The 20435-nt window shown below is 43.7% G+C and overlaps 1 protein-coding gene across 2 annotated transcripts in view; it reads right to left on the reverse strand.

The window, feature by feature from the left end:
• ELAVL1 (ELAV like RNA binding protein 1) overlaps positions 1-20435 on the reverse strand; it is a 111366-nt gene that overhangs the window by 61711 nt on the left and 29220 nt on the right. The window contains exon 2 of one of the 2 annotated variants that reach the window (XM_073546535.1): positions 8142-8329. In XM_073546535.1, coding sequence (XP_073402636.1) covers positions 8142-8319 — 178 coding nt within the window. In that variant the 5' untranslated portion in view covers positions 8320-8329. The remainder of the gene's footprint in view (positions 1-8141; positions 8330-20435) is intronic. The other variant, XM_073546545.1, reaches the window with a different exon arrangement.

Below are 20435 nucleotides of genomic sequence, written 5' to 3' on the forward strand. Positions count from 1 at the left end.
ACTGAACAGTTATCTATGGAAGTGAAACTAGTAAGGAGGGAAAATCGTCCTGTATTCTGGGACACTCCATGATTACAATACATAACTCATTAGTAATTCCTTACGTCACTGTCCCAGGCTGCTGGCAGCAGTGAGAACAGACTGTGTGTGATGGCCAGTGATGGGGGTCTGCAGCTTCTAATCTGCACAGGGGATGGCAGTCACTGATGTAATCTGTTGTGTGACAAAGACTCTGCTGTGTGAGGCCAAGTTCACACGTAGCAGAACTCTCGCGGAAATTACTGCGAGAGTTCTGGAATTCCATTCCGCGGGAAAATCGCATTTTAAATTCCCGCGATTTTCCCGCTATGAAAAACTAACATTTTGCAAGCGTAATTAGCTTGCAAAATGCTAGCGTTTTCCAAGCGATCTGTAGCATCACTTGGAGAACTGATTGACAGGCTGGTCACACTCGTCAAACATAGTGTTTGACAAGTGTGACCAACTTTTTACTACTGAGGCTGCCTATGCAGCATCAGTAGTAAAAGGGTAAAAAGTAAAAAATAAAAAATGGTGTTATTCTTACCTTCAGACATCCTGCGCAGCCTTCCCAACCTCTCTCCACGCTCTCGTTCCCAGTGATCCTTTGCGAAAATGCCCGCGATGACATACGTTCTCGCGGGATCGTGACGTCTCGCGGTAATTCGCGATGATGTTGCGCGAATGACCGTGAGACTTCGCGATCCCTCGAGAACAGACGTCATCGAGGGCATTTTCGCAAAGGATTACTGGGAACGAGAGCGTGGAGAGAGGCGAGAAGGCTGCGCGGGACGTCTGAAGGTAAGAATAACACCATTTTTCATTTTAAATTCTATTTTTTACAGGGATATGGTACCCAAAGCCCAGAGGACAGTCCCCTCTCCTCCGGACCGTGGGTACCATCCGCAATTGTTCTGCTTACTTTTCGCATGGTGTGCACAGCCACATGCGGGAAGTAACCGGAACAATGCATTCCTATGGGTGCGGGATCGCTGCGATTCCGCAAAATTAATGAGCATGCTGCGTTTTTTAACGCAAAGCGATTCCGCTGCGTAAAAACCGTAGCATTAGCACAGCATTGCGGAATCTCATAGGAATGCATGGGATGCTTATTTTTCGCTGCAAAATCGCGTGGTTAAAACCGCCGCGGAAACGCGAAAAAAACACCACGTGTGAACTCAGCCTGAATGAGACAGCTCTGTGTCACTGATGTCTTCACACAGCAGCAGATTTGGTGCAGTGTATGTGTGAAGCTCCAAACTCCCAGCAAGCTCCAGTGACCAGCACCACCCACTGCCCACTCATTGGCTGGCAGTAAACTACAACAGCACTCATCTTTATCATCATTCCAGCATTGAAAAGAACAGCAGTGATCCTGTATTTGTGAAAGCAGCACAATACCTACATACATACACCCCCCAACACTTCACACTGTTACAGCTGCTGATTGGACAGGCTGCTCCCATCAGTATTTGTGTCATTAGAGACACAGTGCTCACATATACACTGCACCAAATCTGCTGCTGTGTGAAGACATCAGTGACACAGAGCGGTCTCATTCACACAGCAGAGGCTTTGTCACACAACAGATTACATCAGTGACTGCCATCCCCTGTGCAGATTAGAAGCTGCAGACCACCATCACACAGTCTGTTCTCACTGCTGCCAGCAGCCTGGGACAGTGAGGGAAGGAATTACTGATAATGAGTTATGTATTGTAATCATGGAGTGGCCCAGAATACAGGACGATCTTCCCTCCTCCTCACTAGTTTCACTTTCCAGAGATAACTGTTCAGTGTGTGTCTGGGGGAGGAGCAGCTCTCTGCACTGAGGATGCTGGAGGGGAAGAATTCGTTACTGTGTGATGAGGGCTGCTTCATGTGGACGGGGAGGGCCTGTAGCTATGGAGGGTGGGGTTGTTTCTATAGAGGGCATGTTTGGAGTAGAGTAGGAGGTTACGACTAGTTCTCATTTCAATGCCATAACACACACCCCCTTGGACGTTCTGTTCAGAATATCTAGAAAACCGTGCAAACTAGTGACAGAAAGTAAATTACTTATTGCCATAATTCTGCAGCCCAGATATATACTGAGATTATGTGAAAAGCCCGGACAACCCCTTTAATTGAGAATGACGTAACGAAGGGATTGCCCACACCTGTCTATGAAATAGCCTTGGAGTCAATTGTCCAATTACTTTTGGTCCCTTTAAAAACAGGGTGGCACATGTTAAGGAGCTGAAACTCCTAAACCCTTCATCCAATTTTAATGTGGATACCCTCAAATGAAAGCTGAAAGTCTGATCTTCAACTGCATCTGAATTGTTTTGTTTAAAATTCATTGTGGTAATGTCTAGAACCAAAATTAGAAAAATGTTGTCTGTCCAAATATATATGGACCTAACTGTAATAATATTAGTAAATACCTCCGATTACAAATGTAGTATAGTTGTTCTGATTCGCTATGTCTCTCTCCTCATGTGCAGGTATTGCAGGACCTTTGGTGTCCATGGTTACGTCCACTGATAAAGTGACAACTACTTGCTAGCATATGTAACCATGGATAGCTAAGATCCTGCAATGCTTGCATATGTGGGAAGAGACAGCAAATCAGAAAAACTATACATTTTTAACTGGAGATATCCGCAATTATTATTACACCTACTACATATTGAGATGGAATCTTGGAGATGGGAATACCTCAAAGTTGCTATTATCTAATGAGGAGGAATCACTCCTTCAAAAAGAATTAAAATTTGCCCCTTCGGCAGACAAACCCAGGCGTGAATATATTTCTACATAATTTAACTTCAAAATAAAATACTTCATGAAACTCAATTGATTTTTCTTCATGTCTTAAGAGAACGCTAAAACAGCGCATGTCTATAATCTGTATGTCCTCACTACAACTGAACTAGTGAATACTCAGATACAATGGTCACTTTTGAAAACATGCCAACGATGGCCATTTCATAAAGTAATTTCAAGTATGTATTGTAAAACATCACAAAGAAAAACAAACAAGCACTAGTTTGCTAGAAAATAATATAATCCACCTGCTTGACAAGAGTGACTGGGTGATAATCATGTATCATGAGGAATCATTTTGCCTTTTGGGAGATCTTAAAACGCATCGGACACTCAAAACTGACCCAAGTTTGTTTTTTAATTAATCTTTGCCATTTAAGATCCTCAATTTACCTTATTAAAAGGTTGCTGCCTCTGTGACCAGCTGCTCCTCCGCCATCTTTCTGGGATAATGACTCGCGTATAAGCCAAGGGGGCAGTTTTCAGCACAAAAAAAAATGTACTGAAAAACTTGGCTTATACACGAGTATATAAGGTACAACAAAATAGCAAAAAAAAAAAATACAATTCTGCAAATTTTTTTTAAACACTTTATATAAATCTCTATTTTTAACTCCACATTCTGTCTATTCACTTATTAGCACTATTTACATAATGCCTTTATATATAATGTAAACAGATAAGGGTTATTATGGTTATTTACTGATTTGCATATATTTATTGTATGTATATCAACAGTTTACTTTCCTTATATTTTTTCCTTGTTCGGCTCTTATTCTTAAAGCGAACCTGTCAGCAGTTTTTGCTGATATAAGATACGGCCACCGCTTTTCAGGGCTTATCTACAGCATTCTATAATGTTGTAGCTAAGCCCCCGTCCGACCTGAAAGATAAGAAAAATATGTTTTATTATACTCACCCGGGGGACAGAGTAAAGTACTGCAGTGCACAGGGGCCAGGAAAGGTCAGAGAGGCCCAGCACCTGCGCACTGCAGTACTTTGCTCTGCCCTCAATAGAGCAGATAAGCACACATGGGCAGGAGCGCAATGCTGGGGAGAGATGAAGTAACAGGATGGTGGCATCGCAAGATGGGAGGCACCAGATCCGGACCTGCGACACCCAACGGACCGCCCCCGCGGGTGAGTATAATAAAACTTATTTTTCTTCTCTTGCAGGTCGGATCGGGGGATTATCAACAGCATTATAGAATGCGGTATGTAGATAAGCCCTGAAAGGCAGTGGCCTTATCTTGTATCGGCCAAAACTGCTGACAGGTTCCCTTTAAATTGCCTGAGACCATCTAATGTGGACAACGAGGATTATAACCTGATTGATGGGTTGTGCACGTTTCCTACACGTCGGCTGGCCGTATCCAGTGCCGTGTTTCGTGACCAAGTCCCAATCATGTGATGCCCACGTTATCGGGAATCCCATCACGTCAGCCGCCTCGTGATGCGTTCTGCCACACTTGTTGGTACGCTATGCACCATCTATAACCCGCTGTTTTCAGACCATCTATAACCTGCTGGTCTGAAACCACACCACTGACGAAAATAGACACCAAAACCCGCGTCGGGACTTGGCGCCATTCCAGCAGGAGGAGATACCTTCAAGTTAGCGTATATAATGATCGTCATTTGACCATATTTGGTACTTTTTGTTCTGCCTGAACATATTCATTATAGCGCCATTCATTCTATGGCACTTTATAGGTCAAAAAGGGTATACATAATAAAGAACAAGTACAATAATGCTGAACAAAAGTCACTGACTGGTATAGGAGGAGAGGACCCTGCTCGTGAGGGCTTACAGTCTACAAGGGATGAGGATACAGTAGTTGAGGGTAGAGCTGGTCGTGCAGCGGTACGGTGTAACAAGGGTTACTGCAGGTTGTAGGCTTGTCGGAAAAGGTGGTTCTTCAGGTTCATTTTGAAGGTTTCCACGGTAGCCAAAGTCTGATATGTTGTGGTAGAGAGTTCAAGAGCAGGGTAGATGCAAGGGAGAAATCTTGCATGCAATTGTGGGAAGAGGAGTTAAAAGGTGAGTAGAGAAGGAGATCTTTGTCAGGATCAGAGGTTGAGTGCAGGTAAGTACCGTGAGACGAGGTCACAGATGTATTGAGGACCCGGGTTGTCGATGGCTTTGTTTGTCATGGGTTTTAACAAGAGTCTCTGGGCAACGGGGAGCAAGTGCAGGGATTGACAAAGGAGATGTCGAGGAATGGGGGGGGGGGGGAATTGGTGGATTAGTTGGGCAGCAGTTTAGAATAGATTGGAGGGGTGCTAGCAGCAGTTTAGAATAGATTGGAGGGGTGCTAAAGTGTTAGAGGGGAGGTTACTGAGAAGGAGGCTGCAGTATTCAAGGGGGTAGAGGGCATGCAGTAATTGTTTTTGTAGATTCTTTTTTAAGGAATGTACGGATCAGGGGAAATATTTTTGAGTTGAAGTCGGCAGGAAGTGATGAGGGCTTAGACATGTGGTTTGAAGGAGACATCAGAGTCAAAGGATTACCCTAATGCAGCGAGCTTGTGGGACTGATGAGAGTGGGCAGCCAATGACTTTGATAAGAAATACAATTATATTTTTATTATATGGCTACTCTGCACTTTTGTCACCGCAACCCCGACTTGACATGTAACTTTATGTGTCAATAAAACGAACATAATTTATCCCGTGGAGTGCAACCATTTTCTTCTGTTTGGAGCTTAATACTAATGGAATTATTTACCTTATTAAAAAATAAAGATGTACATGTTATTGAAGTAGCCTACAGCTTTGGCGGTTATGCTTTTCATGTAAATTGGTGCTATTGTCAACGTCAGTTATTGCCAGTGTGTGTACTTCAGCATGATAATGCTCCCAAGCACACTGCCAGGCTTCATAAGAAGCATATGAAGGTCCTGGACTGGCCTAGCCAGTCTCCAGATCTCAACCCCATAGAAAACATTTGGAGGAATTTGAATGTCTGTGTTTCCCAGCGACAGGCTCAGAACATCACTGCTCTAGAGGAGATCTGCATGGAGGAATGGGCCAACATACCACCATTAGTGTGTGCCAACCTTGTGAAGACTTACAGAAAATGTCTGACCTCTGTTATTGCCAACAAAGGATTATAAACAAAATATTGAGATGAACTTTTGTAAATGACCAAATACTAATTTTCCACCATGATTTGCAAAATAAATCTTGCCAAATAAGACAAGGTGATTTTATGGACTTGTTTTCTCATTTTGACTCTCATAGTTGTGGTCTACTTATGATGTCAATTACAGGCCTCTCATTTTTTTAAGTGGAAGAACTTGCACAATTGGTGGCTGACTAAATACAGTACTTTTTTTCCCCATTTCCCCAGACGTACTGGTGCGTCAAGGTAGTGACGGGAGTAAATCAGGTTTGTTTTTTTATTTGGCAGCGGGGGTATACCATATATACTCGCATATAAGAAGAGATTTTCAGCCCACAATCCCCCCCGGGGGGGGGTTGACAAGTGTGTTTGACAAGTGTGACACTATGCTTGACAAGTGTGACCAATCTGTCAATCATATTTCCAAGCGATGCTTGAAATCGCATGGAGTGCGCAAGCGAAAAACGCTTGCAAAACACTTGTTGCGGACATTTCCGCAGCATTTCTGCACGTGTGCACATAGCCTTAAAGACATCTGATTCATTAGGTGGTGTCTGCCTCTTAATGAATCAGGCATCTGACTTCACCATGCCCCATCATCAAGATGGGCATCATTAACGTCTTTCTTGATAAATTGGGGATTTTACTTTTTAGGCCAAAATGGGCATTGAATGCAAACTACAATCAAACAAAAAAAAAAATAAAGAAAATTGCAAAGAAAATTAAAGAATTTTTATTTAATACAATTAATGTTACTTTTTTAATGCTATGAAACAAAAAAAAAAAAGGTTTTGATATTTTCAACTTTTAAAACACTAGGGTGAGCAGCTGATAAAATTTGCCATGAAAGACTAGGGGCCTGCTCATGTGCATGTGAGGTCACTACTCCCCTCCCCTTCTGGTTGTTTGCAAAAGAATAAGGGGGAATTAAGTTTAGGATCACAGTGTAGAGCCATTTTGTTGGCGACTACAAAAAGATAATGACAGGTGGAAAGTGTCACATGTCATGTTGGGAGTTAGATACACGATCTGTATCACATGATGCGGATAGGCTCAGTCTAGCACATCACACAGTATGGAATTAGATATGAGCGTCCCCGCACCGTCCACTTCTAGGCGAACAGTGGTGCAACGTGCGGCCCCACTCTGCCCTCTTCTAGGGCAGCAGTGGTGTAATGTGTGAGACTCGATGGGAATCAATACGGAGAGAGCATCATACACTTGTATTGGATACACATTTCTACGGGCTGTAGAACACAATAGGATTAGAATCGCAGCTCTGGGCTGTATCACAGCTCTGGGCTGTATCACATGATGGGCATACACATCTGTGCTATCTCACTGTAAGCCTCCTCAGAAGCTTACACGGACATAACAGAGCGGAGTCAATGTTCAGAGCACAGCAGCGTGCTGGTTACACTGCTGGGCTCTGAACACTGCAGTTAGAAGTGATCAGTAGCTTGGTATTGCACAGAGCAGTAACAGGGAGAAATAGAAACTTGGAGCAAAGCTGCGAGATTTATAAAAAAAAAAAAAAAAAAAAAAGCCTGCCTCCCTCCACAACTGTGATCTGGACAGCCTATGGGGCGTGCCTAACTCAATGCAGGAAATACAGTTAGACACTGACTGAAGTCTCCTATGTTCAGGGGCTGCCTTATTGTTTGGTCACATCATTTGTGGAGCTCATTTGCCGAACCCCGATTACAAGTGATTCCATTATGGAATTTTTAATTGAAAATGTATTTAGAGACAAGCGCACCCCATAATGGGTTAAGCGAGTTTTACCTGCTACAAGAATGTCAAAAATTTGGACAGTAACTGCAGCCTAGGCAAACTGGATCTCAGAAGGTGAGGGGCACTTAAATTTGAGAAAGCAGATTTTTTTTTTTTGATTTTGAGGGGGGATGAGCACATCATCGTTTCGCTTCTCAAGAGATGGTGCTAGTAATGTGGAAACCCTTGATATTCCATTCACACACAGGTTGCTTGACGAACAAGGATATCAGAAGAGCTAGCTGAACAGCTGCTATCTGATATGTATTGCGACATTTACTTTTGTAGCTACTGTGGAGGAAAGAACAATTTTTGTGGTTTTATTTCAATTTTACAAGATAATATACATTTCACAGGTTTAATATCTATAAATAAAAAGGTATAAATAAAGCATATAAGAGTACAAAAACAGAAATTACCTTTACCTGCTACTTTATCACGTATTAGCTTGGCAGATTCCACCTCACCGATGCTACTGAAAAGGCTGCGTAGCTCATCCTGTGTCATGTTCTGAGGCAAGTAGTTCACAATTAGGTTAGTTCTGCCAATGTCATCCCTGCATACATCATCCATATGATCTTCATAACCGTTAGACATCTTAAATTACCTGTCAATATTAAAAGTTATTTTAATTTAAATTTATTGAATAGTAACGCAGGCAGCAAAATATAGATATACATACACACTATTTGCAAACACAAACCCATACATATGTGCGTCGGTAAATACACAGAAGGTGAAACAAGTATTGAACACGTCAATACTTTTCTAAGTAAATATATTTCTAAAAATGCTACTGACATGAAATTCTCAACTTATGGTTGGTAACAACGCATCCAAATCCACAGAGGCAAAGAAATCAAACCATAGATGTCCATAAAATACCGTATTTTTCGGATCATAAGACTCTTTTTCCCCAAAAAATTTGGGGGGAAAACGAGGGTGCGTCTTATAGTCATCATATACTTACAAAATACTGTGGCGGCGGTCCCAGTCTGATGCTGCAGGCAGGGCTGTAGAGTCAGTAAGCCAAACCTCCAACTCAGACTCCTCAATTTCCATGACACCGACTCCAACTCAGACTCCACCAAAATGGGCTCCAACTCCACAGCTCTGGCTGCAGGGCGATGCAGACTCCCTTCCCAGCCTGGTGCGGCGGGGCTCTGCCGGCGTTTTGTGAAAGCACGGAGCCCCTTCAGATCCATTCCTGCGATGCGGTGGCCTCTGTGAAAATGGGCGCCACATCTCAGGTGACGAGATCTCCTTGCTGAGATCTCAATCTGAGCATGTGCCTTTCGGCAGGTATTTTCCCCAGAGTCCACTGCATCACAGCAAAGGATCTGCGGGGGGCCTCCGGGCTTTCACAAAACGCTGGAGCCTCACCGCAGCGCTCGCAAAATGCCGGCGAAATGCCTCCATCTGTGCCGATTCCCCCCCGTAAGCTAAATTCGGACTATAAAACTGAGTCCCCCCCCCCCGTCCCCCCCATTTTCCTTCTGAAAATTTGGGGTGCGTTTTAAGGTCTTAAAAATATGGTAAGTTATGTGTAATAATGAGAAACGAAAGGGAAAAAAAGTATTGAACATGCTTACTGAAATGTAATACTTCACACAAAAGCCTTTGTTGGTGATGACAGCTTCAGGACATCTTGTATGGAGAAACTAGTTGAATGCATTGCTCAGGTGCGATTTTGTCTTATTTCTTCCACATACACGCTTCAAATCCTGAAGTTTCCATGAGCTCGTATGAACTGTGAGCTTTAGTTCCTTCCATAAATTTTCTATTGGATTCAGGTCAGGTGATTGGCTGGGCCATTCTAGCAGCTTTATTTTCTCTAAAAACCATTTGAGAGTTTCCTTAGCTGTGTGTTTGTGATCATTGTTTTTCTGAAAAGTCTACCCTCGTTTCATCTTCATCATCCTGGAAAAAGGCAGCACAATTTTATCTTATCAAGAATGTCTTGGTACATTTGTCCATTCATCCTTCCTTCAATTAAATGAAGTGTGCCAGTGCCATAAGCTGAAAACAGCCCCAACACCATGATGTTCCCACCTTCAAACTTCACTGTTGGTATGGTGTTTTTTGGGGCGATATGCAGTGCCTTTAGGTGCTTGAACATGCTTATTTGTTCAGCAATGGAGTCTTGCATGGTAAGTGTGCATACAGGCGATGGAGGTTGGCTTCTGATCATATTTTTCACTCCTCTGTCTGAAATCTTGCAGGGAGCACCTGCTCGTGGCAGTTTATGGTGAAATGATGTTCTTTTCACTTCCAGGTTATGGCCCCGACAGTGCTCACTGGAACCTTCAGTAGTTTAAAAATGCTTCTGTAACCAACACTATCAGTATTTGCAACAATAAGGTTGTGAAAGTCAAGAGACAGCTCACTGGTTTTACCCATGGTCATAGCTGTAATAGTAAGAGGGGATATTGAACCCTCATATTGAGGAATGATGCATGGCTGAATTATAACTTGGAAAGGTAACAGACGCACTCTAAGGCCTCCTACACATCCTGGTGATTGCTATATAAGAAAAACCTAGTGAGATCTGTGTGTACATATGTGACATCTGTGTATCCGTTTGCTGTTCGTGTGACATGTCCCGGCGCAAGGGAAAAGCAGTACAGTTCATGCTGATCCCAGGCGTCGGCTTCTGAAGACAACTCCCATCATTGTCGCCTGGTCTCCCCGAGATTAGCACGACCAGATGACAACAATGGAAATTGTATTCAGCACACGCTGTGTACTTCATGTGAGAAAAAGAACTGAATTTAAAAAAAAAAAATGGTATGCTCCTACGTAATTTTCATAACCAGCAGAGTGAAAGCCCACAGCTGGGGGCTGATGGTAATCTGGGAAAAGAGACAATATCCCAAAAGGTTCCCAAGGTATTAACAGCCTCAAAGCTGTTTGCTTAACTTTTACAGGTGAATTTTCAGGGTCCCCCTATAAATTCAAAGCAGCAAAGGGTAAACAGACAGCTGTGGGTTTATATTAAAAGTCTGGAAAGGTGCCAGGGATATTTTCCCCCTTCCAGGCAATCAACATCAGCCACCCCATAAATTGCGCATCTGGCGCTTCTGCCTTGCTCTTCTTCCCACTTGCCCTGTGGCGGTGGCAAGTAGGGTAATAGGGTTGGGGTTGATGTCAGCTGACATCAAGGCGAGTATAACTTTATCATTTTTAACCTCTTTACCCCAAGGGTGGTTTGCATGTTAATGACCAGGCCAATTTTTACAATTCTGACCACTGTCCCTTTATGAGGTAATAACTCTGGAACTCTTCCATGGATCCTGGCGATTCTGAAATTGCTTTCTCATGACATATTGTACTTCATGATAGTGGTAAAATTATGAAAAAAATAGAAATTTGTCGAAAATTTGGAAGATTTCACAATTTTCCAACTTTGAATTTTTATGCTCTTAAATCACAGAGATATGTCACACAAAAAACTTAAGTAACATTTCCCACATGTTTACTTTACATCAGCACAATTTTGGAACCAAAATTATTTTTTTTGTTAGGAAGTTATAAGGGTTAAAAGTTGACCAGCGATCTCTCATTTTTACAACAAAATTTACAAAACCTTTTTTTTTTTTTTTTTTTTTTTAGGGACCACATCACATTTGAAGTCACTTTGAGGGGTCTATATGATAGAAAATACCCAAAAGTGACACCATTCTAAAAACCGCACCCCTCAAGGTGCTCAAAACCACATTCAAAAAGTTTATTAACCCTTCAAGTGCATCACAGGAATTTTTGGAATGCTTAAAAAAATGAACATTTAACTTTTATTCACAAAAAATTTAATTCAGATTCAATTTGTTTTATTTTACCAAGGGTAACAGGAGAAATTGGACCACAAAAGTTGTTGTACAATTTGTCCTGAGTACGCTGATACCCCATATATGCAGGTAAACCACTGTTTGGGCACATGGCAGATACTTGGAAGGGAAGGAGCGCCGTTTGACTTTTCAATGCAAAATTGGCTGGAATTGTGATCGGACACCATGTCGCGTTTGGAGAGCCCCTAATGTGCCTAAACAGTGGAAACCCCCCACAAGTGACACCATTTTGGAAAGTAGACCCCTAAGGAACTTATCTAGATGTGTGGTGAGCACTTTGAACCACCAAGTGCTTCACAGAAGCTTATAATGTAAAGCCGTAAAAATAAAAAAAATTTAACAAAAATGATATTTTCACACCCAATTTTTATTTTCCCAAGGGTAATGGGAGAAATTAGACCCCAAAAGTTGTTGTGCAATTTGTCCTGAGCATGCTGATACTCCATATGTGGGGGTAAACCACTGTTTGGGGGCATGGCAGAGCTCAGAAGGGAAGGAGCGTCATTTGACTTTTGTTCAACGCAAAATTGGCTGGAATTGAGATCAGACGCCGTGTCGCGTTTGGAGAGCCCCTGATATGCCTAAACAGTGGAAACCCCCCAATTATAACTCCAACCCCAACCATAATCCCAACCGTAACCCTAACTTTTGCCCCAACTCTAACCGTCCCTAACCCTAATGGTAAAAATGGAAATAAATACTTTTATTATTTTTCCCTAAATAAGGGGGTTTGATTTACTATTTATAGTGGGTTTTTATGTTTGGCAGCTGTCAACTAAAGGACGCCTTTTATTGCAAAAATAGTTTTTGCATCACCACATTTTGAGAGCTATAATTTTTCCATATTTTGGCCTACAGAGTCATGGGAGGTCTTGTTTTTTGCAGGACAAGTTGATGTTTTTATTGGTACCATTTTCGGGCACATGACTTTTTTTGATTGCTTTTTATTCCTACTCTTGTGAGGCAGAATGAACAAAATCCAGCAATTCATGAATTTCTCTTTGTGGGGGGAGGGGGGGCGTTTATACCATTCCGCGTGTGGTAAAATTGATAAAGTAGCTTTATTCTTTCGGTCAGTACGATGACTGTGATACCTCATTTATATCTTTGTAGTTTCCAAGAGAAAAAGGTCGCACTCTGCGGGATAATGATGAATGTTTATTGACACTGAATTACATGTCACGTCGGAGATGTGAAGGAGAGTGTGTCAAATGGCTGACTACGGCCGTTTCACGCTACTCGAGTGCTTCCACGGGACCCGTAGTAGTAGCGTGAAACGGCCATAGTCAGCCATTTGACACACTCTCCTTCACATCTCCGACGTGACATGTAATTCAGTGTCAATAAACATTCATCATTATCCCGCAGAGTGCGACCTTTTTCTCTTGGAAACTACAATCGTCTTGCTACGAGGTCAAGCACCCGGGAGCCCTGGACGTGAGCTCTCCGCCTGCTGCCAGCCACGGACCTTAGCACGGTAACAGCGGTGCCGTCCGCTTTCTTGCATTGACTCATTTATATCTTTTTTATGTTTTGGCGCTTTTATACAATAAAACCTTTTATATACTGTATATAAAAAATTATTTTTACATCGCTTTATTCTGAGAGCTATGACTCTTTTTGCGGTGATGGAGATGTATGGTGGCTTGTTTTTTGCGGGACAAGATGACGTTTTCAGCAGTACCACGTTTATTTATATCCGACTTTTTGATTGCGTGTTAGGGTGGTTTCACATTAGCGCTTTTTAAGCGCACGCACGGCCGGGGGTAGCTCTGCCCCCGAGCCGGCTCTCTGCCCGGCGTGCCCGCCCCTTGCTTGTAGCGCCGCCTCCTAGCGCACAGCGGCGCCTGCGATCGGCGCACCCTATCTTTAGCATAGGGTGCGCAGATCGTGCGCAGGCCGTGCGCTAGTTGCGCTTTGACCTGCGCTGCGCACTTTTGACGGTGCGCCGTGCGTGCCAAAATTCGAAAAGTTTGATTTTGGCGCGCACGGCGCACCGTCAAAAGTGATAATGCCTTGCACAGTCAAGGCACCCAGTGCCAGAAGCAACTAAACAACCCCAAAACATCTTTGAACCTCCACCATATATGACTGTAGGTACTGTGTGCTTTTCTTTGTAGCTTCATTCCGTTTTTTGGTAAATAGTAGAATGATGTGCTTTACGAAAAAGCTCTATCTTGGTTTTATCTGTCCACATGACGCGGTCCCAGGATTTTGGCTTACACATGTACATTTTGGCAAACTGCAGTCTAGCTTTTTATGTCTGTCACAAGAGGGGCCCTCCTGCTCTTGTCATAGCATTTCATTCAAGTCTATTAATAGTTTGCACGGACACAGATGCACCCTGAGCCTGCAGGACTTCTTGAATTTCTTTGGAACTTGATTGGGGCTGCTTATCCACCATCCGGACTATCTTGTGTTGCAACCTTTCATCAATTTTTATTCAGTCGCCATGACAGCACCACGAGAGAGGGGATCCGTCCTTCAGTAACAGGAAACCTACAGACATAAAAAGGGCAGCCCTCTCTCCCGCATCAGTTGGTTTCCACTCCCTGACCGTGGAACCCTTCAGACATATCTTTGTGAAGGTAAAAGACTGAAGACAGAAGATGTGCCCGGGCCTGGCAGATCGGCTCAGTTAGCGGGGGTCCCCTGCCTCGGTCTGTCCGGTGTGCCGGAAGCGACGCACGGCAGGGGAACTGTTGGTGCAGGCATCAGCAGGAGGAAGCGGCCTTCATGGGTGTGCGAGCTTCTGATGGCCCATCGCTGCAGTTACGGGTAAGTATTGCTGCGAGGGGATGCCATCTCCTGAGGCTGTGTGCGCTGGTGGGATCGTTACAGGCAGGGGCGACATTCACGGGGCGGTGCTGCGCTGCAGTCACTGGCGGAGGCGTCCGGTGTGGCCCGATGACGCAGTCAGGCATGCGCTGTTTGGGCCGCTGCGGTGTCATCGGTGGGAGCATCTTTGGAGGACGCTGGGTCGCCGGAAGCATGGGGGCCACCGGTACTCTTAGCGTGCGCATCCAGGCCAATGGGGGTCCTAATCCGGGGGTGGGGATGGGGGGGGTAGGGGGGTGCAGGGCAGCACTCTGTGTACCCGGCAGGACAATCAGGATAATGTCTGCTGACCCCATCCAGGATCGGTACCTGGGGGTGGCCGGCTATATAAGGATGGCTGAAGCAGCTACCAGATGCTTCTAGGCCCATTTTCCAGGATGGAGTCACCAGAGCATGAAGCGCACCAGTGGTCACAAGCGCAGGAGCAGCAGAAGCCGCAGCTGCATCAGCAGCTTCCGCAACAGCAGCTCGCAGAGAAGTTTTACATCAAGGTTTCCCAGCGGAGTTCCAGTGGCAGTAGCCGCGTTGGGAGAACTAAAACCAGTCAGAGGCAAAGCCGGTGAAGTGCTTAAGCCGTAGAGATGTATCAGCGGCTAAGAAGGACCCCCCCCCCCCGCAGATTACAGTCCCACTCTGTTACACGTCAGGGTTAAGTGATATATGAGAAAGTTCACTTGGTGATGTACTGTTCCCCTTGTGTTCCCTCTCTCCGTGTCTATCAGTGGAAAAAATGTTCCGCTAAAGCTAAGCACAGGGAATGTGCCGAGTGCGGGGTTCCACTTCCAGATGGCCAAGAAAGGAAGTTGTGCAGACCCTGCATACAGCAACTAGTAGTGGTGGAGACCCCAGACTTTACTTCCAGCTTGAGAGAGATAGTCAGACAGGAGGTCAGGGGTTCAGTTACATCCATATGTCAGGAGATAGGGGATCTAGGTTCTTTCCCCTTGAACCCCATTTCATTTTCGGGCAGTGACTCAGAGGACCTAAGGTCAGGCTCATCCCCGTCATCACCTTCAGAAGCTAGATCAGGTCGCTCCTGTTTTCCACTGGAGCGGGTTAATCGACTTGTGAAAGTGGTGAACAATAACATGGGGATTGAGGAACCCCGGGCAGAGAAGTCCGTACAGGAGATGATGTTAGACCGCAAGGCTCGCAGCTCCTTTCCCGTGATTGATAAAATCAACTCCCTGATCACGAGTGAAAGGATAAAACCCAAGAGGAAGGGTTCACTACCACTAGCATTCAGAAGGAGATACCCATTCGAGGTGGCGGCATCATCCTCATGGGACAAAGCCTCAAAGCCAGACGCGGCTGTCACCAAGGCCTGTAAAAGAACCTCCCTGACATTTGAGAACTTGGGTAATTTTAAAGACCTGCTAGATAGAAAGGTCGACGTGTTCCTAAATGGCACTTGGGAAACATCAGCAGGGGCCCTCAGACCAGCAATTGCAGCCACATGCACAGCCAGGTCACCAATGGTGTGGCTGGACCATCTAGAGGAACAACTTAACGACAAAGTCCAGAGGGATGAAATCCTTTCCTCCCTATGATCTGGGGAGCTGCGGCCTTTCTTTCGAATGCGTCAGCAGACTCTCTAAAGTTAGCAGCCAGGTCAGCGGCCCTTTCCAGTGCTGCCCGGACCCTTATGGCTGAAATGCTGGCCGGGGGACATGCAGGCCAGATCGAAATTATGCGGCATTCCATGCGAAGGGGTACATTTATTTGGTCCAGTACTAGAAGAGCTGTTGGAGAAGACAGAACTTCCATCCGTTCGTCACCTACAGAACGGGCGTTGGAATCAGGTCCAGGAACTTCTGCAGAAGGGGGTCTTGGTGAAGGTTCCTGCGGTACAAAGAGGTAAAGGGTTCTACTACTCCCTCTTCCTGGTCAAGAAGTCAGATCGCTCCTTCCGTACTATCATTAATCTCAAAAGTCTCAATAAATTCCTAATAATTCGCTCTTTCAAAGATGGAATCCGTAAAATCAGCTATAAAGCTGCTATTCAACAAGTGTTTCATGGTGGTTTTAGACCTTAAAGACGCCTATTATCACGTCCTGATACACGCAGACCATCAACAGTTTCTAAGGTTAGCAGTTTCACTGGGAGGGGTAATAAATCACTTAGTTCAGAGCACTTCCCTTTGGGGTTGCTATTGCGCCCGGAGTCTTCACTAAAATAATGGCAGAACTCATGGCACATTTACATTGACAGGACATTCTTATCTAGACCATCTGTTAATTGTGGGACACTCAGAATCACAGGGCACCGCCCAATTAGGGAAACTAATATCCGGCCTACAAGAGTTAGGATGGATTATCAATTTAAAAAAAAAAAAAAAAAAAAGCAAGGTTACAGCAGGGCTGTGGAGACGGAGTTAGTTTTGGTTGGAGTCGGAGTCGGTAGAAATGTACCGACTCCAGCTTTAAAAAAAATGTATTAATATTTCATAATTGAACTTTCATATGAATTTTATAAATGTTACTCAAATATATATGTTCTATCAAACTATGAACAACAGTGATAAGCAGTTCTGCTGGAGATAGAGACATTTCTTACTTCTTGTGTGTCACTGTTCTCCACTGCCCTTATACTTGGTTAACCTCATGCTGCCCCAACCCCCCTACTTACAATGTATGAAACTGAAAGTGAAAATGTGTTGCAAATTCTTAGTAGTAAAGCTCCTCCTCTAGACTAGATCATACTAGGTGTGCGTCTTCCAAGCATCTCACAGCTGCCTGCTACTCAGAAGAGGAAGACTGTAAGAAGTATTATCCTTTCAACAAACTTTGCATCAGTTAACTGTGAGTACATGAGGAATAACAACAGTATTACTGACCACTATATCAGTTGTACGACCTGGCAATAATTTTGTACAATTGTTTTTAGGAAAACAATTGTCATTTGGATTGTGAATGCAGAATTAAAAACCTGAGAATGTCAAAGAAGCATCACATTAAATCAGCTGTATTTGAACATTTCACCATCACTCAAGATAGAAAACATTATGTCTGTCTGTCAGTGTATGACAAATGATCCAGACGAAAACAAATGCTGTGAAGCCAAGATGAGTGCATATTCAGGCAAAGATAAAAATGCTCCTACCAGAGCTTCTAATCTAAAGAGACATTTACAGCGCTTTCATCCAGAAGTACTGAAAGCAGTGGATGAGAAAGACTGCATCCAAACCAATGAACCAGTGCCCAGCTCTTCCAGCCAAACAAAGGAGCAGAGAACTTTGCAGCCATCAGTTGCAAGATATTTTGTCAGTGACAAAGTTACTGTAGATACATTTAAAAAACAGATCATAGAGCTTGTTGTAAAGGATAGTGTGCCTATTTCATTATTTTCACGACCAGCTTTTATGTGTCTGAATGGGGAAATGGCCCGCAAGCTTGGTGTTTCTCTGGAGAGAGTATTAGAAAATTAGTAATCGAAGAAGCTTTTAAACAAAAGGAAGAACTTAAAAAAACTCTCAAGGGATGCTTTCTGTTTCTTAAAATGGATGCCTGCACACGTCACAGAGTGAACTATTTTGCCATCAATGTCCGATTTGTTTGTGACAAAAATGAAATAGTTACCAAGACATTGGCAGTAAAAGACACCAAAGCTCATCACACCAGTGAGTTTCTCCAGGTCTTGGTGGAAAAGGTTCTGCAAGACTATGAACTTAAAAAAGAGCAAGTTCTTTCTGTCGTAACTGACAATGCTTCAAATATGATAAGTACTATTAAGCTAATGAATGAGAGTAATGATGGTGACCAGCAGCTAGAAGAACATTCTGGGTCCACAGACACAGAAATGTTTGAAATAGAGGAACACAGTATTGTAACTGAGGAGCAAACTGAAGTTGCTTCAGATGAACAGCAACATGATAGTTTAGATGATCTTGTTGAAACTGTGTCAATATGTTCTTTCATTCATCACATGCGCTGTGTTGTGCATACGCTACAGCTGGCTATAAGAGACAGTCTGCAAGAAGGACATGCTGCTGCACTGATTGGCAAGGTGAGAAAATTGGCTACTGTTGCCAGAACCCCTAAAGTTGACTCAATTTTGAAGAGACGTGCTGGAAAAGGGGCAATTATTGATCAAGCCACACGATGGGGCAGTACTTACTTAATGATTCAGCGCTTGGTTGAACTGAAAACCTTTCTTGTAGACATGGCTAACCCTCAACTGACGCTAAATGAAAGTCAGTGGAATCAGGTGACTGAGCTGGAAAAATTGCTAGAGCACCCATTTACAGTGACTAAAAAATTACAAGCAGAGGACTTAACTCCAGATATTTTCTTAAAGGAGTGGAAGAACCTGATGTTTCGCCTGTCCCAAAGAGGAGGGTTAATTACAAGTGGCATTGCTACATCAATGAAATGGAGAGAGGAGCTACTATTACAAAATAACATTCTTTTGGCAACTGTTTATGTAGACCCAATGCATCGGATTCTTCTAGATGATCAACAGCTAAGTAAAGGAAAAGAAGCTCTGTTTGAAATAGCAGTAAGGATGAAAGGGTTGCAGAACAGTCAGGAGGAACAAGAAGAATTTGGTCGTCCTGCCACATCTTCACCCTCATCATCAACTGATGAAGAATTTAATTTCGAAAAATATTTGGATCACAAGGACCGTGCAAAGCGTTCCCGCATAGAAGAAGAGTCATCCCCATCAAGGAACACAGCCAGTACATTTCAGCAGAATTTTTCATGTGCACTAAAAGAAATTGAGAAATTTGACCGTTCATCAAAAATAAGCGATTCCTCTGTATCCTGACATTGTCAGAGATGTTGCCCGAGTGGTTACTGCTTTGCCACCAACACAAGTTAGTGTAGAGAGGTTGTTCTCTGCTCTCAAAATAATTAGATCAGATTTGAGGGCATCCATGAAGGAGGATCTGACAGAGGCAATACTTTTTCTGAGGACAAATTTATAGATTTCTTCTTATTAACTGCATAAAAGTGTTTATTGCATATTTACTTACAGTTTATAAAAGTTTATAAAAGTTATTTGCTATATTCTAATTGTATTCTAATAAATGTAGTTTTTGCTCTAAGTGGTCTGATTACTTATATGATGGTGAGAAACTGAATAAGCACGATGTTTAATATTTTACAACAGTAAATTTGTTGTTATGAATTGGCCATTTATGAAGGAGTCGGAGTCTGAGCCGGAGTCGGAGCCTGATAAAATCCAGGAGTCGGAGTCGCAACTGTGGCTTACCGACTCCACAGCCCATGGAAGTACGAGTTCCTGGGTCTTACCCTAGATTCTAAAACGCAGGAATGTCGGCTACTGGAGTCAAAAGTGGACAGTATTCGATGACAGGCACTCGGAGTGATAAATAACCCGTCAGTCACGCTAAGAGGGGCAATGTCACTGTTGGGCTCACTCACATCATGTATTCCGGCGATTCTTTGGGCCCAATACCACACCAGAACCCTGCAGTGGGATGTATTGCGCAATGCTAGTCGGCTAGAGGGTCACCTAGAAAGTAAATTTTCCTTGTCCACCGCTACCATACAATCCTTACGATGGTGGTTACACGTGTCAAACCTGCGTAGGAGAGTTCCCTGGATAAATCATGTATCTCGAGTAGTAACTACGAATGCTAGTCCCAAAGGCTGGAGGGTGCACATGGGGGATATGTGGGTCCAGGGGGTATGGACGCAGTCTGAGAAGGATTACTCATCTAACTTGGAGGAGTTGCTAGCCATAGAACGAGCTCTAAGTAGTTTCCTTATGTCCCTACAGGGCCGACAAGTCAGGCTATTTTCAGACAACCAGGTAACTATAGCCTCGTTATTGGAGGTGGCTGTTTGTATTTTTCAGATAGCTGAGGTTCATCTGTCTCTTACATCCCTCAATATAAAAGGAAGACAATATTATGGCCGATTTTCTAAGCCGCAACAGGCTCAGGCAAGGAGAATGGGTGCTGAATGGTGCAGTCTTCAAGCAGATCGTGCACATGTTGGGGTTCCCAAAAATAGACCTTTTTGCTAACAAAGGGAACAGAAAGCTGCATCGGCTTTGTTCCT

Source organism: Dendrobates tinctorius, unplaced genomic scaffold, assembly GCF_039654945.1.
Source record: "Dendrobates tinctorius isolate UK_male_01 unplaced genomic scaffold, ASM3965494v1 ptg000011l, whole genome shotgun sequence".
NCBI lineage: Eukaryota > Metazoa > Chordata > Amphibia > Anura > Dendrobatidae > Dendrobates > Dendrobates tinctorius.